We start from the raw sequence: 12,088 nt of genomic DNA on the forward strand, positions 1-12,088 counted from the left end.
CATTGGTAGCGTTGAATAGACAAGAGACCGACAAGGGGGCTGGGCTGGGCTGGGCTGGCCTGACCTGACCTGACGCAGCCAGGAAATATGTGACGAGAAAGAAAGAATTTGTGTTTGGGAGTTGGCAAACACACACAAGCCCTCTTTTCTCCACTCCTTGCCTGTTTGGTCCCGCAACTAACTTTGTGTTCAAGGTAAGCCTTCAACTTTGATCCTCAACAACCCAACCGGACTACTGTTGTCAAATAGTTTGCTTTCTTGCACTTCATTTCCTCGTTTGCGCAGTCATCACATAGTTGAGTCCCAGTCGGTGTTCAGACAAGAACCTCGGTGAAATTATTTTGCCGTGCAAAGCAGCAGCTACTTCAGTGTTGCTGTCATGGGTGATGTTATTTTTTTTTCTGCACTTATCAAGATCAAGTGGTTTTATGGGGATTTTTTTTTTCGGCTGCAGCGTCACGCTTCCTGAAAGTGAGGGCGGGGGGAGGGGGGGGGACAGCAGTGATTTCCAACAATAAAAAAAAACTCCCTTTTTTTTATTTCATTTACAAAAACTAACAGTGTGCTATTGTTTTTTTCCCCTAAAAACTATCAGACTTCTCATCTCACAATATTCTTTGTTTCAAATAATATTGACGTTAGTATATTTCACATCAATAATCATAGCCAAAGATGTACAATAAAAATCGCACCTCCAGCCATCGCTTTGTGAAATAGTTTTCAACGCGATTTTGTTCTTTCAAATTTCCACCCTGATTAATTGTGGCGCCCTCTAGTGGTCGACAGTGGCGATATACTCAGCTTGAACAAGAGATCAAAACTAAAATGAACCAATAATCACACCAAAAAAAAAAAACTACGAAAACGCGGGAACACGAGAAATGGGCTGGAGTACAGTTAATGATATTTCATTCTCTCAAGCAATAAAAATCGAATAAAATTGATAAACTGCACGGACAATCAAAAAAAGAAAATGACACCATTCACCCTAACATTTACGCTACGTGATGTTATTGCAGAGTATGTTTCATCACAAATTAAAGCCACTGAATACTTTCCCAGGTGCACTTAATGCACCGAAGGTTGGGAAACACTGGCAAACTTGATAACGGTAAACATGCTGCCCCCAAAGCATCCGTATCCAGGAACCCGACTCTACTCCAACTCCCTCCGTCCTCCCCCGCTTCCACCCCAGGTAGGCTTTCAGCACACGGGCTTCGGTTACCTCCCGCTCACTGGAAAAACCGACCCAGAACAGGCGAGCACAAACTCCCCTCCAGAACCCGTTTAGAATGGAGCCCGAGTCGGACAGCGCGGCACCAGGCCACATCATCCAGTTGAGTGAATCGTGTGAGATTTCTAACTTCTGTCTTCTATTTTTGGGGGAGTTTGGTGGTCAAATATTGATACTGCGACGGTGGGTCCGTGGCCTTTGGTCCCAACAAGGTTAATTGTCCCTCGGGGCCCTCGTTTATCTCTTAGCGGCGCAGCCCGGCGCCTCGCTTGTAGCTGCTGACTTCCTCTTAGCTGCAATGTTACGCAATCGACTCCACCCTTGTTGTCTTAATATTTATTCGACGCGCTGCGGTAACACGATAAGGAGCCGCATCGGCCGGCCAGAGTGTCTTCATTATCTCGCGGTGCCACATAAGCAGAGGTTATGATTCATCGGTCAGGATTCCAAATCCAACGGGCACAACCAACAAAGCGAAACATTGCCATCTAACAAGCAAATATAAAAATATTCTTTTCATCAAATTGAAACAAGGAAGTAGCTGCAGAAGGGAAGTCCTGCTCTGGTTGTGCTTTCACTTCTCCGAACGTTAGTCTAGGGAAGAATCCTTGATCGTATTTCTTGTCGTTTGGTTAGGGCGGCGCGGACAGTGAAATGTCGAAAAATATGTTTTACGTTCGGTAGATGAAAGTGTCAGTAATCGCTCTATCCTTTGGCACAGCATGCTCCCCCTACAGGCCGCAGAGGGTCAGTTCGGTCCGGAGGTCCGGCAGCCGGGCCTGCGGGTGTTGAGGGTGGAGAAAATGAAAGCGGTGCCGCTGCCTTCGTCCGAGGTGGGGGTGTTCTACAACGGCGACGCCTACTTGGTTCTGGAGAACCGCGGCGAACTGGGAACCGATCTCCACATGTGGTTAGGTGAGACCTGACGCTCGGCGGATCCCGACGAGGTGCTCGGTTCTTATCGCGGTTTGTTCTCCTTTCAAATTCAGGCGAGAAGTCGTCACGTGACGAGCAGGTGGCGTGTGCCATGCTGGCCACCCAACTGGACAACTTCCTAGGTGGGGACCCGGTTCAGCACAGGCAGGTCCAGGGCTACGAGTCCTCAGACTTCATGACGCTCTTCCCCAGAGGTGTCAGCTACAAGGTCTGCCCTTCACCACCAATCTTATATCTATTTTGTGAATCTCAGCTACATTTGACATTATTTGGATGGGTTATTATTTGGAAATTAGCTGGAAAAAAAATCAAGTCAAATTAATGAATTGATTTTATTTTTAACAATGTTCCAATAATGATCAATTTCCATTTTCGTGGACCGACCGCTTGGAATACCGCCACGGACCACGAGAGGACCGCAGACCAACGGTTGACAATCCCTGGCTTAGATCACAATTTGGGCGCCAACATTGTTTTGATTGTTTTTACAAACGGGCAGTTTATTTTACAATTTTGCTCAGGTTTTCAAGAAAACCAATAACTACAATTCTCCATCAACTTCAATGATAGTTTATATTTTGCTGTATTAGACTACACTAAAAGATCCCGATCAGCTGCCCGGAAAACATATATTTCGATTACTAAATAAAACTTTCATCAATTGAATGAAGACATCTTCATTTTACTTGAAATGTCATTTCATTTCAAGCTTACTCGAAATACATAGTAGCAGGCTTGCAAATCAATGCTAAAGTTAGCATTTTGCTAAAGAATACAGGTTCTGCGCATTAGCTGCTATGTTAAACAATTAAGAACAAACTTAGCGATATAATAAAAAGAACAAATTAAACTGCTACAGCTACCTGCGCTAGCTTGACCGAGATTATCCTTTATGGCGGAAAAAAATCTTAAACGAAGACGAAACAATTTAGCATATGTTGCCGCATTGTCAACGTAATAACTGAACAGTGGGAGAAAAATGTGATAAAACAAAATCTTTTAATAATTACAAGGAAGATGTAGATACAAAAAACTGAATTAAAACTTATTTAACATATTTGATAGTTGGTCATTTCATCAAACACAGGTTTTTTTTTTAGGACAATATAAAGGAATCACTTTTACTACAGCAACGACAATATACGAAACAAGGTCCTGTTTCTGAATTGTCCGCATGGACATTTTTTTTTAAAAGAGGAGCTTTTCTTGGCAGGATGGAGGCGTGGAGTCGGGGTTCAGGAGGCCTCAGAATTCAGGGACGGCGGTACAACGCTTGTATCAGATTAAAGGCAAACGCAACATCCGTGCCAAGGAGGTGGAGCTGTCCTGGAAGAGCTTCAACAAGGGCGACTGCTTCATCTTGGACCTCGGAGAGGTGATGACCGGCAAAAGTTGGTCTTAGGTAGATCGTATTTCTGTTAAAAAAAAAAAAAAAGTCCTGATTCAAGTCCTTAAGTTAAAAAGCAGACCTTGTAAAAATAAAGCCTTTTATTGCCCATTACACACAATAACAAAAACACACACATGCTAGCAAGTTAGCTACAAGCTAGCTAGAGTTAGCTACAAGCTAGCTAAAATTCTTTTCTACAGCTTTGTTAATGTAAAGTGAAGAGCAAAAAATCCTTAGCTAGTGTTAGCAATTGAAAAGAAAATGTTACATCAACATTATATTTGGCTGACAAAAGTCATCGTAACCAAAATCCAAAGAAAAGTTGCACCTTACCTGTCGATGTTTTTCCAATTAGCCGACAGCTGCTGTTTTTTTCTCTAAATGGCGCAAGGCAACATATTTACTACGATTCATTCCTGGGATCACCATTGAGGCGGAATCTTGCTTGTTTAAATCTCTTGCGCTCCGCTTAAGTTGCCGTCGCCACCCGCAGGTCATCGTGTCCTGGATCGGATCGCAGGCCAACGTCTTTGAGAAACAGAAAGTGCGGGAGATCGCCTCGCTGATTCGGGATGCCGACCGACATGGCAAAGCTCGCATCGTGGACTCCGTCGAGGGAGAGGAACCTCCCGAAATGCTGAAAGTTTTGGGAGCCAAGCCCGAGCTGGCCGAAAGCACCCCGGAGGAGGATAGCAAAGCGGACGCCTCCAACGTAGCCTCCCTCTACAAGGTCACCGGCGGGATGCTCCCTCTCTTTGGGGTCAAGTTTTCAAAACACGAGCCTTCTCTTCGTACAGGTATCGGACGCAACCGGCTCCATGTCGCTGACCAAAGTGGAAGCAAAGAGCCCGTTTGCCAAGGAGCTGCTGCTACGAGACGACTGCTTCATTCTGGACAACGGTGCCAACGGCAAGATTTTCGTGTGGAAAGGTGACCGCCACAAAGTAGAGCAGGGCTGGGGTTCCACCCTTTTTAAAATGACTTGAGCGCTCAATTATTTGATTCAATACAAATAAAAATAAAAAAATAAAAATGTGTTTGCGCTGAAAAACAAATACAGTGGATATATATTTGATATGAAATATATCCACTGTATTTGTTTTTCTGTATTTATTTATATATATATATATATATTTGATATAAAATATATCCACTGTATTTGTTTTTCATATATATTTATATTTATTTATTTATTTGATATAAAATATATCCACTGTATTTGTTTTTCAGTATATATTTATTTTTTTAATGAAAAATTATCTCAAATACCAAATCATGCTTTTTCAGGAGTCGGGGCCAACGGCAAGGAGAAGCAGGCGGCCCTGCAGGTGGCAGACAAGTTCATTGAGCAGATGAACTACCCCAGGATGAAAACGCAGGTGCGGCACAGCGCCATGCTTTTGCGACACTTTGTGTTTTTATTGCGTGCGACCTTCTTATCATTTGCTCCCGCAGTTACTTTTTTTTAACGATCACTTTCTCACAGAGGTGGCAAAAGCACTCCCGCTCTACTAGGAGGATTACAGATAAAAGACTTGGGAGTACTGATTCCTCCTGTACTTAAAAAAAAAAAGTCGCCATTTTCCTCACGCATAGAATGTTTGTTGTGATAACTTAACACAAAAACATATGAAATTTTTTTGTAATGTGAAGACTAGTGTGAAGAAAATTCATTGTTATGACAAAAGTACGCATGGAGCACAGGGTAAGGGGAAAAAATTGAAATGCGCCAAAGAGTCGGAATGTTGGGCGAAGATGTAAAAAGTCAAAATGTCAAGATATAAAGTCGTTTTGAAGAAATATCGCAATATTATGGGTCATCATGTTACGAGAAAGATGTATTGTTACAAAGAATTCTCGAAATATGAGAAAAACAATTCGATATTTGACACAAAAGTTCAGAGAGAAAATTGAATCTCAAAACTATTAAATATTGTTAAAACAAAAATCTTAATTAGAAATGTCTTATTGTCATGAGAAAATTGTAATGTTACTTGAAAAAGTTGCATCATTGGTTGCAACATTACGAGAATTTAAAAGAAAATTGATGCAAAAATGTTCTAGTGGTCACCGGATAATGTCCCGAGAAAAAAAAATCTGAAATTCACATCACGTGTCATGTCACAAAAGGTAACGTTTATCCATAAAAGAAAAATCATAACCTTATGCAGAAAGTTGTGATGCTCTGAATACAGATGGTAATGTCACCAAAAAAAAAAAAAAAGGAAAATCCAAAAATGATAACATCTGATAAAATATCCTCCACTCACCTCTGCTTTTCTGCTTCAGGTGGAGATCCTGCCCCAGGGGAAGGAGACCATCATCTTCAAGCAGTTTTTCAAGAGCTGGAACTGATGACAGTGGGGCTCAGATCACATTTCCTGAAACAAAACAAAAATTCTGAAACAAACTTTTTTTTTTTTTTTTTTACGCATTGACTGAAATGTTCAAAATGCACGTCATTCAGTCACTTTTATAAACCGAAGCGGCTTCTGCTGTTGCTAAAATAATAAAAACTACTCTGTGAAAATCTTTTGGTTTGATATTTGTCAAGGTATTGTGCACGCTCTAAAATGGGCTTCAGCACACGTGTAACCCAAATGAGGACAAACACCATAAACAAAAAAAGCATGGCTGGGGCCTGATGGGTTGCTTTTGTTCACATAAATATTGTTATGAGACTGATAGGCTCGGGAACGTAAGCCAAGTGGAGCCACCGTAAAATCCTCTTGTGCGTCACAATCAGCGATAGGCTAAGCTTTATTATCTTAAACACCATTCCTGACCACGTGTAGGTGCGTGTGTGTGTGTGTGTGTGAGCGAGACGCTGGCAGGCGGCTTCAAGGAAACCAGCCAAGTGTCGCCCCTCCCAATAAATCAGGAGTCCAAAGGTCAGGGGACGATCCATCAAAACGACAAGACGGCAGCGGAGCGGCCGCCAGTTGGTTGCCCTCTTCTCTGCCTCCTCCGACTACAGGTAAGCCTCGAATGACCTTTTACAATTTAATTTACAGAGAATTATAATCTCTTTTTAATAAATAAATACTTGTCGTTGGTGTTTCATGTCCATTCATTTTTATTTCTTAACATTAAATTATTTTTTTTCTTTTCCACATAGAGCAGAGATAAATTTGGTGCCGAAATGCAGTACACTCACATTCGTACATATTATTGTTTCATCAATTATGAGCGGTTGATGAGTGATAAAGACACAGATTTTTTTGGCATCTGTGTTCTAATCAGATTTATAATTTATACTTGTTTTTGCGCCAAACCTTTCTAGCAGAAATTTGTGAAACTGTCGTGGCGAACACTGACAAAGACTTCAAGTCAAAATATATACCAAGTTAAGAACTGTAACAGGACTGTATAACCTCTAAGACCAAAACACTTAAATATAATAAATCTGATATTGTTTCCTTTAATACAGATTAATTGATTAAATCACCCGTTTTTTTGCTTTTTTTTTAGAGGACACATTGGTGATTTTTTTTTTTTTATTGGGTCTTTTTACTTCAGCTTACTTGTTGACCCATCTGGTTGAAGTCTTTGTTACAATATGTAAATAATAATAATTCAAATAAGTATGTGCTGTAAAATTGTGTTTGTTCTTTTCCCAAAATATTGAAAAATGACTTAGGTCATTATGCTGTAGTCGACAATATGAGAAATTGTTCAACATTTATTCTTTCTAAATTATTGACTAACTAGCATATTCTTGTAAGCTTAATTAACTTTATAGCTAAAAATAAATTAATTAAAAAGTCATTTGATATCTAAGAAGGTTTCTAGCTAGCTACACATAGTATACAATTAGCTTAATATCGAACTAACAAGGTAGAAGCTAACCAACTACGACAATTTTTTTTTTTTTTCTTATGTCAAGGGAACATACAAATGAAAAACCTAACCTACATACTAACTAGCTGGCTAACTTGCTTGGCTAGCTAGCTAGTTACTTGCTGTTCGCAGGAACCAGGAAACTTTGATGGAGATGAAGAGCATTTTGAAATCGGACAGAAGTAAGTTTTGAAAGGCACAAATGATGGAGATGGCTACCTGGCGCGACGCTGAGCACCTCTTTTTTTTTTTTGCCCCCGAAGAGAACCTCCTGCTGCGGAAGGCGCAGGATTACAGCACCACCCAGAGCAGCTCCATCGGTGCCCTGCGCTGGAACCTGCCCGAGGAGGACATCCAGGGCCACAGCTCCGCTCCCAGCCGGCCCGTCACCAGCGGAAATCTCACCGGACACTCGCAGGTGTGAATCCGCTTTTTCTAATCGTCTTCGTGTCTTTCAATATATTTACTTGCGTTTAAAGGGGAGGCAAAACTGTTTCTTTTAAATATTATTATATTATGATGCTCCCTCACTAATCTCAACATGGTATTAATATTCATAATCAGTTGTATCACCTGTTTCGGGGTTTAGTCGTGTAACGTGGGAAAGTTGTACCGCTGTGACGTCATTACAACAGTCAAGTGACAAAATGGCCGCCGCCCCGAAATATGTATGGGGGGGGGGCAGAAGTAATGAATTATCTCTAAACACAATATTCATCAGGAGTGATTAATACCCTGTCTAGATGAGAGGTGTTTATCACAACATATCACTGTAAAGACAATTTTGTCTTTTAAAGCGTGTGTGGAGGGTCAAAGGTTTTTTTTTTTTCATTGTTTTTTTTTGTGGAGGGTCAAAGTTGACTGGGTATGTTTTCAGCACCAGCAGCAGCCTCGCCAGAACGGCCTGAAAGACCTGCGCAGCCTGCAGGAGTGCGTGCAATTCATCCAACACTGGAAGGAGCAAGTGGACCAGGTTTGCAAGGTATATATGGAAATTGCCCGTCTGAAATACTGGACAACTAATTAAAATAGACAAACAAACCAAAAAAGAATTTGCTGTTCTCTCTTTGTTTTGTACATGTGAAGCCATTTGAGACTGCTTGCCATTTAGGGCTATTTAAATAAACTTGACTTCTCCAGAGCGACGGATCCAAAGCAGAGGGAACGTCAAGCAAGGCCGAGAAGATCCACTCGCGCACCGAGCGTAGTTTGGAGGAAAGCCATAAACTCATCCTGGAGTGGGCCGACGAACTACGCCATGTGGACAAGGTTGGTCGGCGTGACAGGCAAAGGCCCGCAAAACAAATCTCACCTGTCCACTTGTACGTCTTCAGCTTCTGGAGGCCAACCCCTGGGCACCTGAGACTCAAGAACCCAAGAAGAACTTTGATGCCAATGAGGATGTGCAAGTGAGGGTCATGGAGTGGGCTAGGGAGGTCCAAATGGTCTCTGAGGTGAGGAACCGCTTCCCCGAGCAAAACACGTTCCAGTCAGCTTCGTGGAGAGTTGCAGACGAGCGTAGTTTTGAATTTGGCAACATCTATGCTAACTTCGCTTAGCTCGTCGACATCGTATGTTAGCATGATTGAAATATGCTTGACTTGTCTCTTCAGAGCTGCGGGGTGCAGAGCGACGAGATGGGCAAAGTGCTGCGTCTTCTGGGCCTCAAGAAGAAGCGTCTGGTCAGCCTGCTGCCCCTGCTGGAGTTCATCACCTGGTCGCTCCTCAAGCAAGACTGCATGGTGAGCGCACCGCACGGGAATCGGAAAATGGTGGCAGCCTGAGGAAATAAAAAGATCATTACAAATATAAAAGTCAGCCTGGAAGGTGCAATCAAGCCGTTAAAGGCGGGATCGCTCGGCTTGGGCGTCGTAAAGTAAAGCTGATAAGATGGCGGTTGTATAACGGCAACCTTCGTGTGCGTGCGAGAGCGCAATCAATGAGTCAGGTCGGTGGGTTTATATAAACGCGGCGGTGTCGATAACCTCCGACACATTTCTCCTTTATTGCTTATCGGTCATTACGCAGCGTTGAAATACCCTCGGGCAAAGTTTTGTGCTTCCGTTTAGAAAAACAAACACTCGATTAGCAGATGTGATTTTTTAAAAAATGGAAAATTGTCGTCATAAAAAAAAAGGACGGGGAAGGAGCAGGTTTTGGACCGATACTGGCCTTTTGATTTTTAACATTATATCGGGAGTCCGGATAGAAATTTCGCCCAAAGTTTTATTTCATTTCCTTCTTTCGTTTTGGGCAAAATTGTAACGTTCAAGACTTTGAACTTTGCCATTATTGCGCTTGTAAAAAATGTTGTTGGTTCAGGTCAAACATTTACAATCTGGGTCAATTGACGTGTTTTTTTGTTTTTTTTAGGGGATGATCCCGCAGTTATGGCTGCCGGTAAAACAGCGCGCCTGGAAAGCGGGCTCGTCAAGATACATCCCCAACTCAGGTAGCTTTTGATTTCAAACACGCAAAAAAGGGATTCCTGAACAATTGAAGAATTTGGACTCACGCGCGTCTCATTTGCAGTTTGGAGTTGGATCCGCGGTGCACAAGGTGAGGCCAAAAGAAAGATCACCGCACGTGTGCTCGGCTTGTCATATTTTTGCCATATGGCGATATTTTGGCCGCGTCAGCTTTTCTGAGAATTTCTCTTTCTCCGTCCGTCACAGCCGACGTAACTCTGGACGCAAACACCAACCACCCGTGGCTGAGTCTATCCGTGGACAATCGGCAAGTCCAGGAGGGCCTGTCGGAGGCCGACCTGCCGTACAGCTCGCAGCGCTTCGACAGCTGGCCCTGCGTGCTGGCTTGGGAAGGCTACAGCCGCGGACGCCATTACTGGGAAGTGGACATCGCCAAGAATGGCTACTGGCGCGTGGGGCTGGCCGCCGTCGACTCCCGCCGTCACGGCCGCTTCCCCATGAACCCCGAGACGGGTTTTTGGTGCCTGTGGCGCAGCACGCACCAGTTCTACGCCTGTACCAAGCCCGAGACCGTGCTGCCCGCCGGCCTGGTGCCGCGGCGGATGGGCGTCTATTTAGACTACGAGGTCGGTCAGGTGTCTTTCTACAACGCCGAAAGCAAGACGCACATTTATACATTTACGGGCAAATTCAAGGGGAAGGTGTACCCGTTGTTCGCGCCGTTCGACGGACGCACTCTCATGACCGTCGTGCCGCCGCCAGCCGACTGAAACGGGGGAGGGGTTTCCAACATTGGGTCGGGGGGGGGGGGGGGGGGTCACGATTCCGGTTCTAATTGTAACGGCGATGACACATGACCACCAGGCATAACATGAAATTTAGAAAGCTGGCCAATGTTGAAAGGAAACGTCAGCATGTTACAGGAAGAAATTTGTATTTTTAAGAAAAAACAAAGTTAAAACATAGAAGACATGAAATAAACGTAATCAAAAACAGTGACGTTTTTTGACGGAAGAAAGAGTTGTAATGTTACAAGAAGAAAGTCGTATTTTTACAATAAAAAAAATTGGAGAATTAGGATAGAGAATTAACAAGGTAAAACATTGAGTATTTACAGGAACAACGCTGATTTTAAATGTTTTATTTTCCCAAAAAGTTGCAATCTTTCAAAGATGTATTTTGCTGAGGTAAAAAGGCGTACGAGAAATGTAAATAATGTAATCTTAACAAAAAAAATTTACACGATAAGTTGTAACATTACGATTGAGTATATTTTGTTTTCGCACTATTACACCTTTATTTCTGTCTTTCTGCAAGTGAATTCTTAAAAATGATAGCAAACAATTTATTGCCAATTATTTTGCGACCGCCAAGCAATAGCTCACAGCCCTCTGAGGGCCCCTGGTTGAGAACCACTACTCTTAAATAACGGGTATAAGTATAATCATCTCTCTCTGCGTATCCAGAACCACAAAAATATATAGTATTTATATGTATTGTATATGAAATCGTCTTTTACTTGCAAATGATTGACATGTCAAGCCTCAACCGACATGCATGCACTTTATAACATACACGTTGCTGTTGTCTTCCGAAAGAATAATATTAGAATAAAAGTGCAATACCTGTCATATCTGTACATGTATTTATGTATTTACCCTGTGTGTGTCTGTGTGTGTGTGTACTTTCATATTTTTTGTTGTCAACTGAATGATTGTTTGAATATAAAATAATGGTTTCAAGTTATGTATGGAATTTGCTGACTTGATTTAATTTCGTAAAAATAATTTGAGGTTTGTAGCATGATTTAATAAATACACAAGATATATATAATAAAATATATATATATATATATTAATAAAAAATATATTAAAAAGTTAAACAAATAAAGAATTAGCATATTTGCACTGTGGGGTAATTTAACAAAAAAAAATGATAAAAAAATTGTTCTGATTCAATTTAAGATTTGAATGCTAAGCAGTACAAACAAAAAAAACATGCTAATTTGTACTTTTTCACTAAAGGAGATTCTTTTGGAAATGAAAAGCTTATAAACAAAATAGCTCCTTTGCACTTCATGTCTGAAAATGCTACTTGTCAATAGTCATTCATCAAAACATAAAAACAAGCATTCAACATTGTGTGTGTGTGTGTGTGTGTGTTTCAATTTAAATTCAATAGTAATAGTGACATGTCGATACGTACAATAGATGTGTTTTTCTTTCAGTTTCCTATGACTGAAAGCCTCCATTCAAAGAG

The 12,088-nt window shown here is 41.8% G+C and overlaps 2 protein-coding genes and 1 long non-coding RNA gene across 5 annotated transcripts; 2 read left to right on the forward strand and 1 right to left on the reverse strand.

Annotated features, from left to right (window-relative positions):
• The first annotated feature begins 25 nt into the window (after positions 1 to 25).
• On the forward strand, positions 26 to 6,090 carry capgb (capping protein (actin filament), gelsolin-like b). The gene is made up of 8 exons (XM_088364341.1): positions 26 to 194; positions 1,956 to 2,149; positions 2,224 to 2,378; positions 3,384 to 3,545; positions 4,054 to 4,290; positions 4,358 to 4,490; positions 4,848 to 4,939; positions 5,850 to 6,090. Exons 2-8 carry the CDS (start codon positions 1,957 to 1,959, stop codon positions 5,913 to 5,915), a joined length of 1,038 nt encoding a protein of 345 aa, XP_088220467.1. The 5' UTR covers positions 26 to 194; position 1,956; the 3' UTR covers positions 5,916 to 6,090.
• On the reverse strand, positions 3,151 to 8,049 carry LOC148403201 (uncharacterized). 3 transcript variants are annotated; one of them, XR_015854864.1, is made up of 4 exons: positions 7,974 to 8,049; positions 7,620 to 7,851; positions 5,831 to 5,941; positions 3,151 to 3,585 (listed from the first exon to the last, which is right to left on the reverse strand). It is a non-coding gene; the product is annotated as an uncharacterized LOC148403201 (long non-coding RNA). The 3 variants fall into 3 exon arrangements; XR_015854850.1 differs by having other exon boundaries at positions 7,620 to 8,028; XR_015854867.1 differs by lacking the exon at positions 3,151 to 3,585 and adding an exon at positions 4,779 to 4,882 and having other exon boundaries at positions 7,620 to 8,030.
• Positions 6,469 to 11,546, forward strand: LOC148403202 (uncharacterized). The gene is made up of 10 exons (XM_088364236.1): positions 6,469 to 6,537; positions 7,487 to 7,582; positions 7,664 to 7,818; positions 8,278 to 8,382; positions 8,541 to 8,669; positions 8,735 to 8,854; positions 9,014 to 9,142; positions 9,774 to 9,852; positions 9,933 to 9,959; positions 10,076 to 11,546. Exons 2-10 carry the CDS (start codon positions 7,549 to 7,551, stop codon positions 10,597 to 10,599), a joined length of 1,302 nt encoding a protein of 433 aa, XP_088220362.1. The 5' UTR covers positions 6,469 to 6,537; positions 7,487 to 7,548; the 3' UTR covers positions 10,600 to 11,546.
• Positions 11,547 to 12,088: the final 542 nt, after the last annotated feature.

Source organism: Syngnathus floridae, chromosome 1 (genome assembly GCF_059516105.1).
Source record: "Syngnathus floridae isolate MCC-2025c chromosome 1, RoL_Sflo_1.0, whole genome shotgun sequence".
In the NCBI taxonomy this organism is placed as follows: Eukaryota; Metazoa; Chordata; class Actinopteri; order Syngnathiformes; family Syngnathidae; genus Syngnathus; species Syngnathus floridae.

Excerpts from the sequence above, each read along its gene's own strand:
- capgb (XM_088364341.1), top strand. The coding sequence starts at position 1,957 with ATGCTCCCCCTACAGGCCGCAGAGGGTCAGTTCGGTCCGGAGGTCCGG. Across the intron at positions 2,379-3,383 it reads CCAGAGGTGTCAGCTACAAG|GATGGAGGCGTGGAGTCGGG; the intron begins GTCTGCCCTTCA and ends TTTTCTTGGCAG. Across the intron at positions 4,291-4,357 it reads ACGTAGCCTCCCTCTACAAG|GTATCGGACGCAACCGGCTC; the intron begins GTCACCGGCGGG and ends CTCTTCGTACAG.
- LOC148403202 (XM_088364236.1), top strand. The coding sequence starts at position 7,549 with ATGGAGATGAAGAGCATTTTGAAATCGGACAGAA. Across the intron at positions 8,855-9,013 it reads AGGTCCAAATGGTCTCTGAG|AGCTGCGGGGTGCAGAGCGA; the intron begins GTGAGGAACCGC and ends TTGTCTCTTCAG. Across the intron at positions 9,853-9,932 it reads AAGATACATCCCCAACTCAG|TTTGGAGTTGGATCCGCGGT; the intron begins GTAGCTTTTGAT and ends TCTCATTTGCAG.